Source organism: Pleuronectes platessa, chromosome 8 (genome assembly GCF_947347685.1).
Source record: "Pleuronectes platessa chromosome 8, fPlePla1.1, whole genome shotgun sequence".
In the NCBI taxonomy this organism is placed as follows: domain Eukaryota; kingdom Metazoa; phylum Chordata; class Actinopteri; order Pleuronectiformes; family Pleuronectidae; genus Pleuronectes; species Pleuronectes platessa.
In genome coordinates, this window is record NC_070633.1 from 19,276,495 (window position 1) to 19,289,898 (window position 13,404).

Genomic DNA, 13,404 nt, shown 5'->3' on the forward strand with positions numbered 1-13,404 from the left:
TTGTTACACCTCCGTCCTTCTTCAGCTGCCGTGCACATATTTTTGCAGACATTTGCAATAACAACATGCCGTTTGATATTTTGAAATTAAATTCATAATTTTCAAATTTATTTCAGTGATGCTAAATAGTAATCAGATTAAAATGGATTTGATTTGGTTGACTAAATTTACGTTCCAGCATAAATTATGGCTGCACGATTGAACAGACGTAAATTAAACTAAAATTGGCTTTCAGTACAGCACGTGCCTGCGCCTGGGCCCAACTGTGGCCATATAAAACCACATTAAAATCCATCTGATCTGAATTTTTATTTGTGTTTGCAAAAAACTGAGCAAACTCATAAATAAGAGCCACCTAAACAGGCCTGATCCACACCAAAATTTGACAGGGCCTTTTCTTGTGTTACACCTCATCCCTCCACAGTATTTCATCGATATTCCTCGAGTAGTTTTTTGCATAAACCTGAAAACAAACGAATGCAAATGAAAAACACAGCCTCTTTGGTGAAGGAATGAATTGAGGGGAAAAGGCAATCCACTGCAGAACAGCTCCTTTGACATTCCTGCCACTACAAGTCTATATAAGATGATTTTTCACCTGAGATTGAGGTGGACATGTTCAATCTGCTCTCGAGAGCCTCTTGTAAAAGTTCAATTGAGGAATCCCTGGAGTTCAGGAGACTATTCTTCAAATTTAAGGCTATGCTCGTCACTGACTGAGGAAAATCTGAGTCTGAGGTGAAACCAGATGAACGACGCTGTTTGTTGAATCAATCACTGGTTCTGAATAGATATCTTCAAGTATTCATTTTAAATTCGTGTCACAGTAAACTGTCACAATAAACCCCAGTTTGTTCAGTAGCATTGTAGCTGAGTAGGGAGGTGGGGCTCAATGTGACAAGCTGAGAAATCTGAGGATTTTCTGCTTTTCTCGCTTTTTATTTAATCGGAAATTATTATAATTTTTTTAGTCTTGGTTTAACAAGAAACTTGATAACATTGTAAATAAATTGATGAAATTGGAAAAATGTATTAATAAATAGGCTTTATAAAACAGACTTCCCCCCATCTGTGTTAGCTGTTGAAATAAATTCAGGGGTATCAATTTTAGGCCTTAAATTCTGAGTTATGTTAAAATATTACATCTTAATTACATTTAGGTTGGTCTCATTTGGCTGTTCATTTAATACTTCTTATACTGCACTTAAAATTATTTTAATTTAAGAGAAATATTTTTTGGGCCTGTACAATTGTTATTTCTCAGTGGACTACAAATAAGACCAACTTGGAACTGATACTTTCAAATCACAAACATGATGATACCTGATGAAACGTAACGTGGCGCTTCGCGGCTTATCCTCTATTTGGTAACTTCACCTTCTCTTCAGTTATGGAAAAAGTGTAAGTAATTCGGTTTTTCTGAGAGTCCCCCATATTTGACACATTGGTCATAGGTCTTTAAAAGTCTTAAATTTACTGAAAAACCCTGCAAATTATTGCAAATTCAAATCTACTTTTGACGAAAATGTATTCCTTTGAATGTTTGCTAATACAAACAATGAACATGAACAATTTACTGTGAAACTGTCATTTATACACGATGCAGCAGATGGCCAAACTGCTCATGGTTAATGTGATGTAGAGCCGTAAGCTATAATCAATGGATAATTATTATTATCCAACCACAAATTAGACTCTTCAATTATATGTTAATATACCTGTAGTTATTATAAATGTTGTCAGATTAAACTTTTAAACTGTTAGTGTGATAGGGGCTTTACAGCTTTTCTCCAAACACTGATTCCACAGAAGAAATGCAGGTCACCATTTGGCATATTCTATTTGTATATGTTATTATTGTTGTTATTTTTACACCAATATGCTGTGTGTGTGTTTTCTGCAGTATTATTTGTAACCAGCCTTTAAATAGACACCATTTGCACGTCTGCGGAGCTCTTTCATTGCTCGGTGTGGCTTTGAAAAGTGAAAATGGGCAGAAACCAAAGACTATAAATAAAGTCAAATCTTTTTTGAGGTTGACGTCCTGCTAATTGGGACTCGACAGATTCACCCTTCATCGCTGGTTTTATCACATCAAAGATGGTGGAAGGTGGTTATTTGTCAGGTGTCTTTATATGTTTATATCTCTGTCCCTGTTGTTATTATTGTGGTCTTATAAAAGGTAAAGAGTGATGAGAAAATACATGTAGTTTAGTGAACATCAGTTGTCGCACTGTGTTTATAAGAAAATCTGATTAGTGGTCAAGATGGTAAATGATGCGCTGAATGAGGACGGTGCAGGTTATGGAGCTCTTAAGACTCCTTGGTGTTTCTTTCCTCTGGCTTTAAATTGGACCCAAGGGCCCTGCAAGAGTGGGTGTGTTACCAGCAGTGAGCCACACGGGGCGCTGCTGCTCAGCCTTCACTGGGACGCTTGACGGGATGTTCAGAGTTTATGCAAAGGGCTGCAGCATATGAGGGACACACAAACACACACACACACATAGACACACACCAATCACTCATACACACACACACACCCACAATAATCACTCACACACACACACCTATCACTCTCACACACACACACGCACACACACAATAATCACTCACACACTCACACACACACACACACACACACACACACACACACACACACACACACACACACACACACACACACACACACACCACTCACTCACTCACTAACCCACCCTCACTCACTCACACACACACACACACACTCACTCATACACACTCACTCGCACACACACCGCTCTCTCTCACACACACACACATACACACACACGCACACTCACGTACACGCGCAAACACACTCACAGAAACACACATTCACACACACACACACACACACACACACACACTCACTCAAACACACACTCACAGGAGATGTTAATTTCACTGCATGCAAGTGGAGGTGAGATGTCAGTATGAGGCCTGTCATCAGTCAGTCAGTCCGTTCTGTGTGTGCGTGTCTCTGTGTGTGTGTGTGCGTGTGTGTTTGTGTGCGTGTGTGCACGCAGAACAGAGTCGGGGAGTTGTCAGAGCACCAACAGTGGGGGGAGCACGCGCAAGTGTGTGTTTGTGAGTGTGTGTGTGTGTGAGAGAGAGAGAGAGAGAGATAGAGAAGGAAAGGAGTTGAGAGAAAGAGAGAGACATAGAGGAGGAGAGAGTGTGAGTGGGAGAGAGAGAGAGAGCGAGAGAGAGAGAGAGGGGAGGAGAGCTCCGTCTCTCCCGGTGCACTTGGCAGTCTAGTTGCGGGCTGCTGTGCTGTTGCTGTCGTGGCGTGGCTGGTCGCGCCAGGCGGGGGAACTTCACCACACTGGAGCCCGGAGTCCCACTCTCTCACCTGCGCAGTTCGGAGCTGCCATGGGTCTCTCGCCTGGATTTACTGTCCTGATCCTCCTGCCGGCCTTTCTGCTGCACACCAGCGGCCTTTACATCGCCAGTAGCGTCGGTAGGTACAGCCCGGGGGCAAACGTGCTCAGTGTTTATGTTGTTGTTCTCCGTGTGTCTCTCCTCCACCGGCGGGGCTCCTCGCTGCGCGCTCTCACTCAGTGGGAAGTGCAGCTGAAGCGCGCACAGAGCCGCACACACACACGCGCACACACACACTGTCCGGCTCCTGCGTGTGTTTCTTTTTCTTTTTCCTACAGTTCTTTTAGAAACAACATCGCAGGACGCGCTCGTAACTTCTGTGCGTCCCGCTGCGCCGCTCGCAGGGACTTTTCCCCCCGAGGTGCCCGAGCAGCGCTGGGATGTTGCTCTCTGCCCCGTCCGGGGATCGTACCGGCCGGGGTGTGAGAGGGCATCAGACGCACCGGTGCGCTGTCGGCTGCTCGCAGGGGAAGTAGCAGAACGTGTCCGGTGCGGCCGCTGTCGCATCTTATCGATCTGTCACGGGACGCTGGAGTCGGATGTCGCCGTATCGATCACGCGCGTTATCAGATCATCCCTTTATCATGGGAGCGCGAGATGAATCAGCAGCGTGTGTTTTTGTATCTGTCAGCAAACTTTCGAGATCAGATATGACAGATTAATATCCTAATAAAATAATATAATAATGATAATAATACCGAATTCACCTGCAGAGTAAATGCAAGGTGATAACATAACTGTTTCTGAGTCTGATGCTCTAAGTGGACTTGGCTGTGTGTGCATGGGTTTGTGCGTGTGTGTGTCTGTGTGTGAGTGTGTGTGTGTGTGTGTGTAGCATCTGCCAGGTCGCCTCCATAACTCACGTGTGTTGTGTTGCCACCGTCACATGTGAAAAAGAGACATGCTCCTTAAAACCGAGAAGACGTCGGTTGCATGAACCGTCTTCTACAGTCAATTCCAAACATTTATCTTTTACTCACAATGTGTTTAATATGTTGTCATTAAAATGCAACAATAATATCCTACTGCTGGAATGAGAATGGGGCAAATGATTACAAAGTATGTGCCAATGTGAATTATATTAATAAAGGCAGGAGGAGGGAATGTCCGTCTCAGTTGTCCTGTCTTTTCTCTCTCTGATCAGTCGGAGTGGAGGTTATAGAAATCTTTCCTCCTGCATGGAGCAGCCTGCCGGTGAGAGAACAGCGTGAGAAAACCACAATTAGCACCTTGATCCTGTGCTGGCTTTCCTGTTGACGGTGGAAGGGCACAGAAGGTGTTGGGAGCGCAGCGCTCTGCTGAGGCTGCCGTTTGCAAACGCACTCTGCCGAGCACCAGGGTCGCTTCTGGGTTCATGGGTGGGGCTGTGTGGTGTGGTGTGTGTGTGTGTGTGTGTGTGTGTGTGTGTGTGTGTGTGTGTGTGTGTGTGTGTGTGCGCGCGTGTGTGTGTGTGTGTGTGTGTGTGCGTGTGTGTGTGTGTGCGTGTGAAATTATAGTGTGAAATAATTGTGTTTTTATTTCTTTTTACTTGTAATTGTATTCCCTGTGAAGCAACTTAGAGTAAGGAGTAAGGAATAGATAATTCCATGGCATATTTGACATTTTTCTAATCCCCCTTTTTCCTCACACTTCTTTTTTCCATCCTCCTCTCACCCTCTCTAACCATGATTCCACATTCCCCCCCTCTCTTTCCCATGCTTCTTGTATGACGTCTTCTCCTCTCCATCCTTTGGTTTCTTTCCTCATCTTCAACCCTCTATTATTCTTGCCTCCCACCCTTTCCCACATTTTCACCTCTTACTCAACAATCTTTCCATCTCTCTCACCTGCTGCTCTCTCATCCTCTCCACTCCTCTCTCACCCATTACCCTCTCCCTGTCCTCCAAACTGTCCTCTTCCTGCAGACTCCCTGCAGCATGTACTGGGGGAGTATGGACTGGTGAGGCCAATCAGTGTGGACGCAGAGGGCCGCTTCCTGTCGCACGCCGTCTCGGCCGACCATATGGCAGGAGGGCAGTCCCGTAGGCGCCAGAGGAGGGAGGTAGGAGCAGGCAATGATGAGTGGGAAGGACCACGAGGAGTCGAGGAGGACCAAGAGCCCGTGGGCCGTCAGGAAAGACTTTACTACAACGTCACCGTCTTCGGCCGGGAGTTCCACCTGCGTCTGCGCCACAATGCCAGGCTGGTGGCCCCCGGAGCCAAGATCGAGTGGCGCGATGGCAGCGACAGCACTCGGCACTCTGAGCCACTGCAAGATGAATGCCTGTACGTGGGTGACATCCCCGACACACCAGGAGCCACCGTGGCTATCAGCAACTGTGACGGCCTGGTGAGTGATCAAGCTGTGTTACCTGTGCTCCTTATCTCTCCGGCTCGTGTTCACTGTGTTCGCTGGGCAGGTGTTTGTTGGAGGAGAATCGGTGGCGAGTGTCTGAGTTTGTGGGGGAACGCCGGGTTAGGAACACGTGCAACTAAAGCGAGAGACTCTCTGTTTGACCCCAGCGCTCAAAGGTCGTCTGCTCTTGGGGCTGCCGTGAGAAATACCTGAGTCATGTTTTAATCCCTCTTTCCTCGGCCCCTTTCACGTTACTCATGGAAAAAGGGAGGAGTGATTATAAAAGCAGCACACTGATGTTTCAGTGGGAATGACTTCATCTCTGCACAATGCTTTCACAATAACACAGATCCATGTACCATAGACATGTAATAATTCAGATTGAAGTTTATTGCATTAATTAATAAATAAATAAATGAGTTGATTGCTAATTAAACATTTCTGCAAATATGTCCTATCCATATTTTTGAGTTTGAACTAATTTAATGTTAAACTACTTGCTAATAGTTACAGTTAAAGCTTTGTCCTTTTTTTTTATTTATTCAAGTTTTAAAAAACACTTTTGCCATCACAATTTACACTCCTACACCTGTTTGTCTGTAGTTAACCTCAATTACTAAAACTAATAATTAAACAAATTCATTTATGTTATATTTAAATATATTGCAATTTGATGTAGATTTATGTTTATCAATAAGAGGGTTTGTGCGGTTGACTAAACACTCACGTAACCTTATAATTATTATAACAATAATAATAATAATAATCGTTTTTTTATATTAATAAAACATTGCTCTGGTTTCTGTAACAGTTTTGCTATTAGCAGATTCAGAATTGAATCAGAACTGCAAAAAGTGAGTTGGTCCATTTCTATAAAGAGGAACAATTGAATTGTAAACCGAGATCATAAAATATTGTTGGTTGAGTTGTAAATGCTTTTTAATAGAGCTGATGATTAACTGAGGGAAATTAAAAGAAATAGGGGAAATTAGGGTGTAGTTTCTTACACATAAATTGCCCGAGGGCACTTCAACATGCAGCCTGGAGGGGTTGGGGATCAAACCACGACCTTTCAATGAGTGGACGACCCCGCACTATCTCCTGAGCCACAACCGCCCATAACAGTTGGCGAATGACTGTTGGCAGCAGAGAGAAGTGAGTTGTAGAGTGTGAAGACTGTGCACAGGATGAGAGGATGCAGACAACTACCCTAGGAACAGGGGGAGGGGGCACGTGTGAGAGAAGAGCCTCAGGGCAGAGGAGAAAAGTCAAGTAAATAGGAGTCAAAATGGGCAAAGGATGTGTACGGGGAATGATGAGATTAGGGGGGAGGAGGACCCCTGATTAGGAAAAGTGTTCATTAGTCAGCCACATCAACCCGCCATTGGAGCTGAGTAGCAGCAACTGGATCTCTTTAGGGTTGAGGACACTGGGGACTGAGTGAGCAGCTGAGCGAGCAGGCAGGGAGCCAGGACAGCACAGGCCTGACATGCCCACTTAGTCTGACATCAGTCAGAGGCAACTCTGCTGCTGCTGCTGCTGCTGCTGCTGCTGCTGCTGCTCACTCCAGCGGGTGACTGCAGGTCCTAAGCAAGGAAAAGTTACTGTTGGATAGTCACAGATAACAGCTCACCTGTCAGCACTGGTCACTGGTTTGTGTAGTGGCTGACCAGACTGCCAGGCAGGCCAAGACTCACATTGACATATTCACATGTCTGCAAGTCTGTCTCATAACAATTAACTCTCATGTACCCATATTTACACTTCAACATTTTTTGTCCATTATATAATTGTCTATAATCCTAGCAATCCCCTCCCGATGTGACACCAGTTCAAGCACGAAATCCACAGTCCTTTCTTAAAGGTTCCAGTGCAGGTCTGACTACCAGTAGTGCTGTGGAGCCGTGTTAGTTCAAGTGTGTTCCTGGGTCGCTTGTATCGTTAACACAAAGACGTGCAGTCTCAAGGTTATTATCCATCGTGAGCTTATTAAACTAACTTTCACCACAGACGTGATCTCTTGATCGTGATTGGACCAAATTGGTCACTTGACACATGCAGTTGGAAGATAATAAAATGTGTTTTCCACGTAAAGGCTTCCCCTGACTTTGCCCCAACACGATTTACATGCTATAGTGTTAATTGTGTAATGAAAAATTACAGAGCTGAGTTACAAAGTAATGAGAGTTTAACAGTCTGCTCGTGCACTGGTGACAGCCGGGGGAACCGTCGCTCCATCATCCTTTATCGCCATATGAGGATATTTGTAAAATGGTTTCTGATTCAGAATTGTTAAACTCCTTCAGTCTAACACTTATAACAGGAAAGTGAATGTGAAAACATAAGCTTCTTGGATTAAGGATTAATACAAATGTTCATGTGAGTGTTGTTTTATGACAAACTTTAACTTGTCCTTAGAAACTAATAACATCTAATGATGGTTTAATTAACCTGCTTAGTCAAAAGAATTAGTTTTAGCAGTTGAAACAAAAGAAGACAAAACACTTCAGTAATCTCATTAGTGATATTCACGTATTCAATTTCTGTCTCCCTGCTCTTGAACAGCTCTCGTCATTGCTGATCGATTCTTACAACCTCCTCTGACACGCAGGGAAATGCAGCCATATTCTGTCAGCCTCCTGTTAGCCCTGCCCATGTCTGCCTTTTGAAACCCTGTAGCCCACCTCCGCCCCACTGTGCCCACTTCCTCCGTGACCCAGACACCTGGTCCGAGCCTCTGATGCCCCCGTGTTCCCGTTTACAGCCAAGAACATCTTGCTGGCTCCGATCCAGAGTATGTGATGACAGGAAGAAGGGAAAGAGCCAAGAAAGGGGCAGACAGGGTCCAACCCAAAATACAAAAAAAACTATTTTCATTTACAGGCAGAGGAGGGGGGGGGGGGGGGCTTTAGAGGGCATCGTGTAAAGATTTGAAGAAGTAAATAACCAAAATAAATAAGAGAGGAGGCAAAAGGAAAATCTTTCAATGGACAAATTACCTTTGGAGGGAATTGGATTTCTGTGACCAGAAGCTGCTGGTTAGGTCTCTGTGTGGCTGAGAGGAAGACGTGCACTGTGTGGTGTGAGAACCTGTGAGTGTGTTGTGTCTTTGTGTGTCTGTGTGTGTATGTGCTAAGAGGTCCTACATGGGTGCAGAGGAAATGAAATTAAACTGCTGCTAAGACTCTGTTTGTGCGTGTTTGTGTGTGGATGGATCAAACAAGATAAAAACTCCCAAGCAGGAGGTTTCCACTTCATGCAACGGTGTGCACAGTATTTCGATGCGTGTGAATATTTATTTGTGCATGTGCGCCGGGTTTGGATGTTCCATTATCCTTGTTGTGTATTCAAATGTATAAAAATCTGAGATATGCAGGTCTCTCTGACCTCGCCGGCGGTCTCTCCCTCAGCCTCACCCACAGTGTTTGCTCAGAGATGTGGGGGCCGGTAGTTGTATTGGCCTGTTTCTGTGCACATGTGGGTGTGAGGTCAGTTGTATTCATGTGAGTGTGTCTTTTTGGGATCTCATGTGGAATGTTGTCTGTCAGCCGAGCTCCTGCACTTTGCAGACGCTTCAGAAGTTGTAAATTACTGCTTTTTCCCCCCCCGTCATTGTGAGACACTGAGGAAGGGAAGTGGGGACTGTCACACTTCCACGGTCAGAGAGCAGTGCTGTCAACATCTCAGCCAGAGATGCTCTCACTTTCACTCTGGAAGTTCATCAGTTTTCATCATATAAATCACTGCCACATCTCTTTGAGTTTTATTAGTTTTATTCTAGTTTTTTTTCCAGTTTTCATCAGTGATGTTAGTCTCATTTTCTCAAGCATTTGTAGTTATTATCTCTTCGATCTGTTTTGAGGCCACAGCTGTCGTCTTCTTTGTGTATACTGTAGTTACCATGGTTACAGGTGTCACTCTGCACTGCAGTAGTACAAACCGAAGGGCCGGGCATTAAAAACAACATCGATGATAACAACATGATTTTCATCAAATGCAATACAAAGGTTCAATATTCATATTGAATTAAATTTAAAGGGGCACAATGAGGAGGTAAAACACATGATTGACTGAACTCAGACTTCTAAAACGATTTTCAGCATCTTTTATTCAGTAACCTTCACTGAGCAAAAATTCATAATATGACATGATCATTATGATAATTATTGATATGTTCTTAAATTAAATTAAATTTGTATATATTATTTGGCCATATTGTTGAACCTTACTCCAAATATTACTGCAGCTGCTCGGGCTCTGTCCACTGCAGAGCAGAGAGTTATTCAGAGGCTGCATTCACCCAGTTGTTTATTAAAATTAAAGTTTATTTAGGCCTGGCTTTAGTTTGAGAAGTGACACGATATCGTCTGATCAGTTTGTTGTTATGGAGCTCACTAGAATTCCTGGAATTTATTTACACCACTTGTTAAAAATTAAAATATCAAACCCAAATTAATGTTAACACTTAGATTAGATAAGTGACGTCAGTTTACCTTTTCAAAACTGTCCCTGTGTTGCCTGCATGTTCTTGCAGTTTTGTCTGTTGCTGCCTAGATTGTTGATTAATCTATGAATCTCCTTATTCCTTCATCAAATATACACTGTGTAACTTTGAACGGTGTTTGTTAAGAACGACAGTGCAATAGGTTAAGTGACCAAATCATATTGTGAACAGCAGAGCAAACCTGTGTGCTCAAAAGATTCATGTTTTATATCTAAATAAATCCAGCTTTCGTTCTTTGACTCTTTGTGTTTGTTGATAAAAAAAAAAAAATCTCAGATTTTTGTCATAATTCACATTTTCAAATGTTTCTTTTTTTTCATCATAGTTTTCATGATAACTACATCAGCACTGCATATCAGCCCATTTTAGGCTCCTCCCTCAGCCAGCCAGTAGTTTTATATTGGTAATAGTCAAAAGTGAGTGGAACAGAGATGAATGCTCAGCACGCACCAATGTGACCCAGCACAAGTTTAAAAGAGCACCGGCAAAGTAAAAGAAGGATCTTGAATACATGATCTAAATTGCTAAAAGTAAAATTACAACAAATAAGATAGTGGAAACCAAATTTAATAAGGTTTGTGAAGAAAAAGATACCTTAAAATGTAACAAATAATATTGTTTGACAATCGTAAATAGTTGTTGTGTTGCAGGATGAGAAAGATGCACGTTGTACTCCTCCTGCTGCACATTCTGAAATCTGTCTCTTTAGTCTGAGGCCTCCAGTCTTCCAGATGGGCCACAGCGCCTGAGATAATAAGTGGGATCTGACAAATGGCAGGGCCCCTTTGGGTTACCGTGGGAAAAGAGGGACTCGCAGGTCTATGGAGCCAATGGGTGTGCACCCAGTGATCTTTAGGAAGTGTCTACCCGTCATCTCGGGGTTAGCGCTTAAAATCCAGGTGGACGCACACCTGGATGAGAAAACACGTGTTGCCACAGCACACTGTGTGGGAAACATGTGGTCCAACACACAGATCTGGTTGCATGGACACACAGCGGCCCTGAAGACAGAGCTCCCCTGAACTATCTTTACCTCGCTCCACGACAAAAAAGCCTCACACACATTTCTCTCACTCTCTCCACCCCTTGCATCTCTCGCTCCGTATCTCCCTGTTCCTTGGCCAGCAGCAGCAGCAGCAAGCAGGAGAGCTCTCCTAATGATGGTATTAAAAGAGTCAGGAAAATGACAGAGAAAGAGAAAGAAAACGAGTGTGGCAGACAGCGTTTTGCTCCCCAACACCCACAGATTCTCAGCTCTGGCGGGAAAAAAAAGAAAAGAAAAAGACGGCAAGAGACAGTGCTCCTTTAGTGATCAGCCTTTGTCTGTTTTTAGCAGCAGCTCTTCTCCAGAGCATTTGATCAGACAAGTGGTGTTGAGGGTTAACCGTGTTGCCCGCTGTCTATGCGGGAAAAAAGTTTTGAGCCAAGAAGCGAGATGTTCGAAACCAGGAGAAGTCTTATACTTGTTATCTGTAGAATTTGAAGATCGTCTTTTGCTGGCAGGTAATTAGACTGGATTCCTGTGCCGGTGTTGCCCTTTGTATATTCTGATATGCCATATTTATGTATGGCTGTGCGCCTCAGTGTGTGCATGTGTGTTGTTAGTGCACAGCGGGAAATGCTCCAACCTGGTGCTGTTGTTTTGTTTCCTTCATTGAAAAAGAATCCGACATCGGCAGCAAGGAGAAATGCCAAGGCACTGACAGCAGTTTTCTTTCTTTATTTCCTGTGGGTGGGTGCTCGGAGGTAGCATGATGGTGTTGTTATTGCAATATGACTAAAATTAGAAAGATTGTAAAGTTTCTAAACATCACAACGCCATTAAACACGGACACACACTCCCGTGCCAGCGCAAAGCTTAATCATGTGCGAGTGTGTTGACAGAGGGGCAGACCAATCACGATAATAGCCCCAGAACTACACTAAATACCAGCGACACGGACACTTACCACAGCCATGCCCCTGGAATACGCTCAGTCATTACCGCCACATTAGGAGTCAATAGAGAGGGCCGCCCTGGGCTGAACCGACCCATCCATCCATCCAGCCAGCCCGGCAGTTAAGCTCGGTCAGGCGTGGCAGCTCTCCGGGCCCTACAGCGTGTTATTCCACCGCGGGTCACACGATAAGCAGCTCTCAACAGTAATCAGCTCAAATTGAAATGATGACATCAATTACAGCACGGCGCACAGCTGTTATTGACCCCAGCCCTCACTGGCCGATAGAGAAGGCTCTCTGTGTGTGTAGAGAGAGAACAAAACCCAGTGGAGGGGTGAGGATGGAGGGGTGAGGGTGGAGGAGGAACTGCAGGGCTGCAGAGAGGGCCGGGTGTCGAGAGGCCAGACTGCTGAGGCATGGTATGAATGGAGAGAGCGAGAGCGAGAGCGAGAGAGAGAGACGTGTTCTCGGTATCTGATTGCAGGTTCCACCCCGCAGTGTAGCTCCACTCAAACACACAATTACTCAATCGAGAGCTATTATCAGACAGAGAGAGAAATGGAGGAAGAGAGGGAGTCAGGCAGAGCTTTCCCATTCTGAGGAACGCCGCACCGAGCAAAAGAGTGCTTTTACCAGAGCTGTGATTACTGCCACTCACTCTATGCACTTAACCAGCTCCCTTGCCTCTCTTTCCTCTCGCTCTCTGTCACTCACAGAGTGCTGGCTCAGAGCACACGCTTTGTTTGAGTGGCTGAAATAACAGGATTCACGTGGAGGGGGCGGGGGGGGGCGGGGGGGGGGGGGGGGGGAGACAGCAGTGGAACCCCGATGATTACAGGGAGACACCTCTTAATGTGATGATTACGGCAGGTTATTTTGATCTGATGCTGTAATCGGCTGAATCACAGCGGAGCTTTGTACCTGGGCTGTCACAGGGAGACGTGGGTGTCGAGCCTCCTCTGATGTCATCCAGACTCTACTATATTTATCCGAGAGATGACCAGTGAATAGTCTGTGTGTTTAAATGCAGTTGTTATTTTTTACAGGGCCGGGCCGTGTCACAAGCTCACATGATGAAAATGACTCCATCTCAGAGTTTAGATAAGGGCAGGCAGGACATTTAGAATGAAAGAATATAACAAAGTCATACCAGGTTCCTGTATGTTAAATATATGGATGTGTACTGTAGCATGTTCTCAATGCACAGGGGCTGATCAAGGATTTGTAT

At 44.6% G+C, this 13,404-nt stretch overlaps 1 protein-coding gene across 1 annotated transcript in view; it reads left to right on the forward strand.

The window, feature by feature from the left end:
• Positions 1–3,139: 3,139 nt before the first annotated feature.
• LOC128446449 (A disintegrin and metalloproteinase with thrombospondin motifs 2) overlaps positions 3,140–13,404 on the forward strand; it is a 109,758-nt gene continuing 99,493 nt past the window's right edge. The window contains exons 1-2 of the mRNA XM_053429493.1: positions 3,140–3,478; positions 5,304–5,728. Of these exons, the coding sequence (XP_053285468.1) occupies positions 3,391–3,478; positions 5,304–5,728 (513 nt within the window). The 5' untranslated portion in view covers positions 3,140–3,390. The remainder of the gene's footprint in view (positions 3,479–5,303; positions 5,729–13,404) is intronic.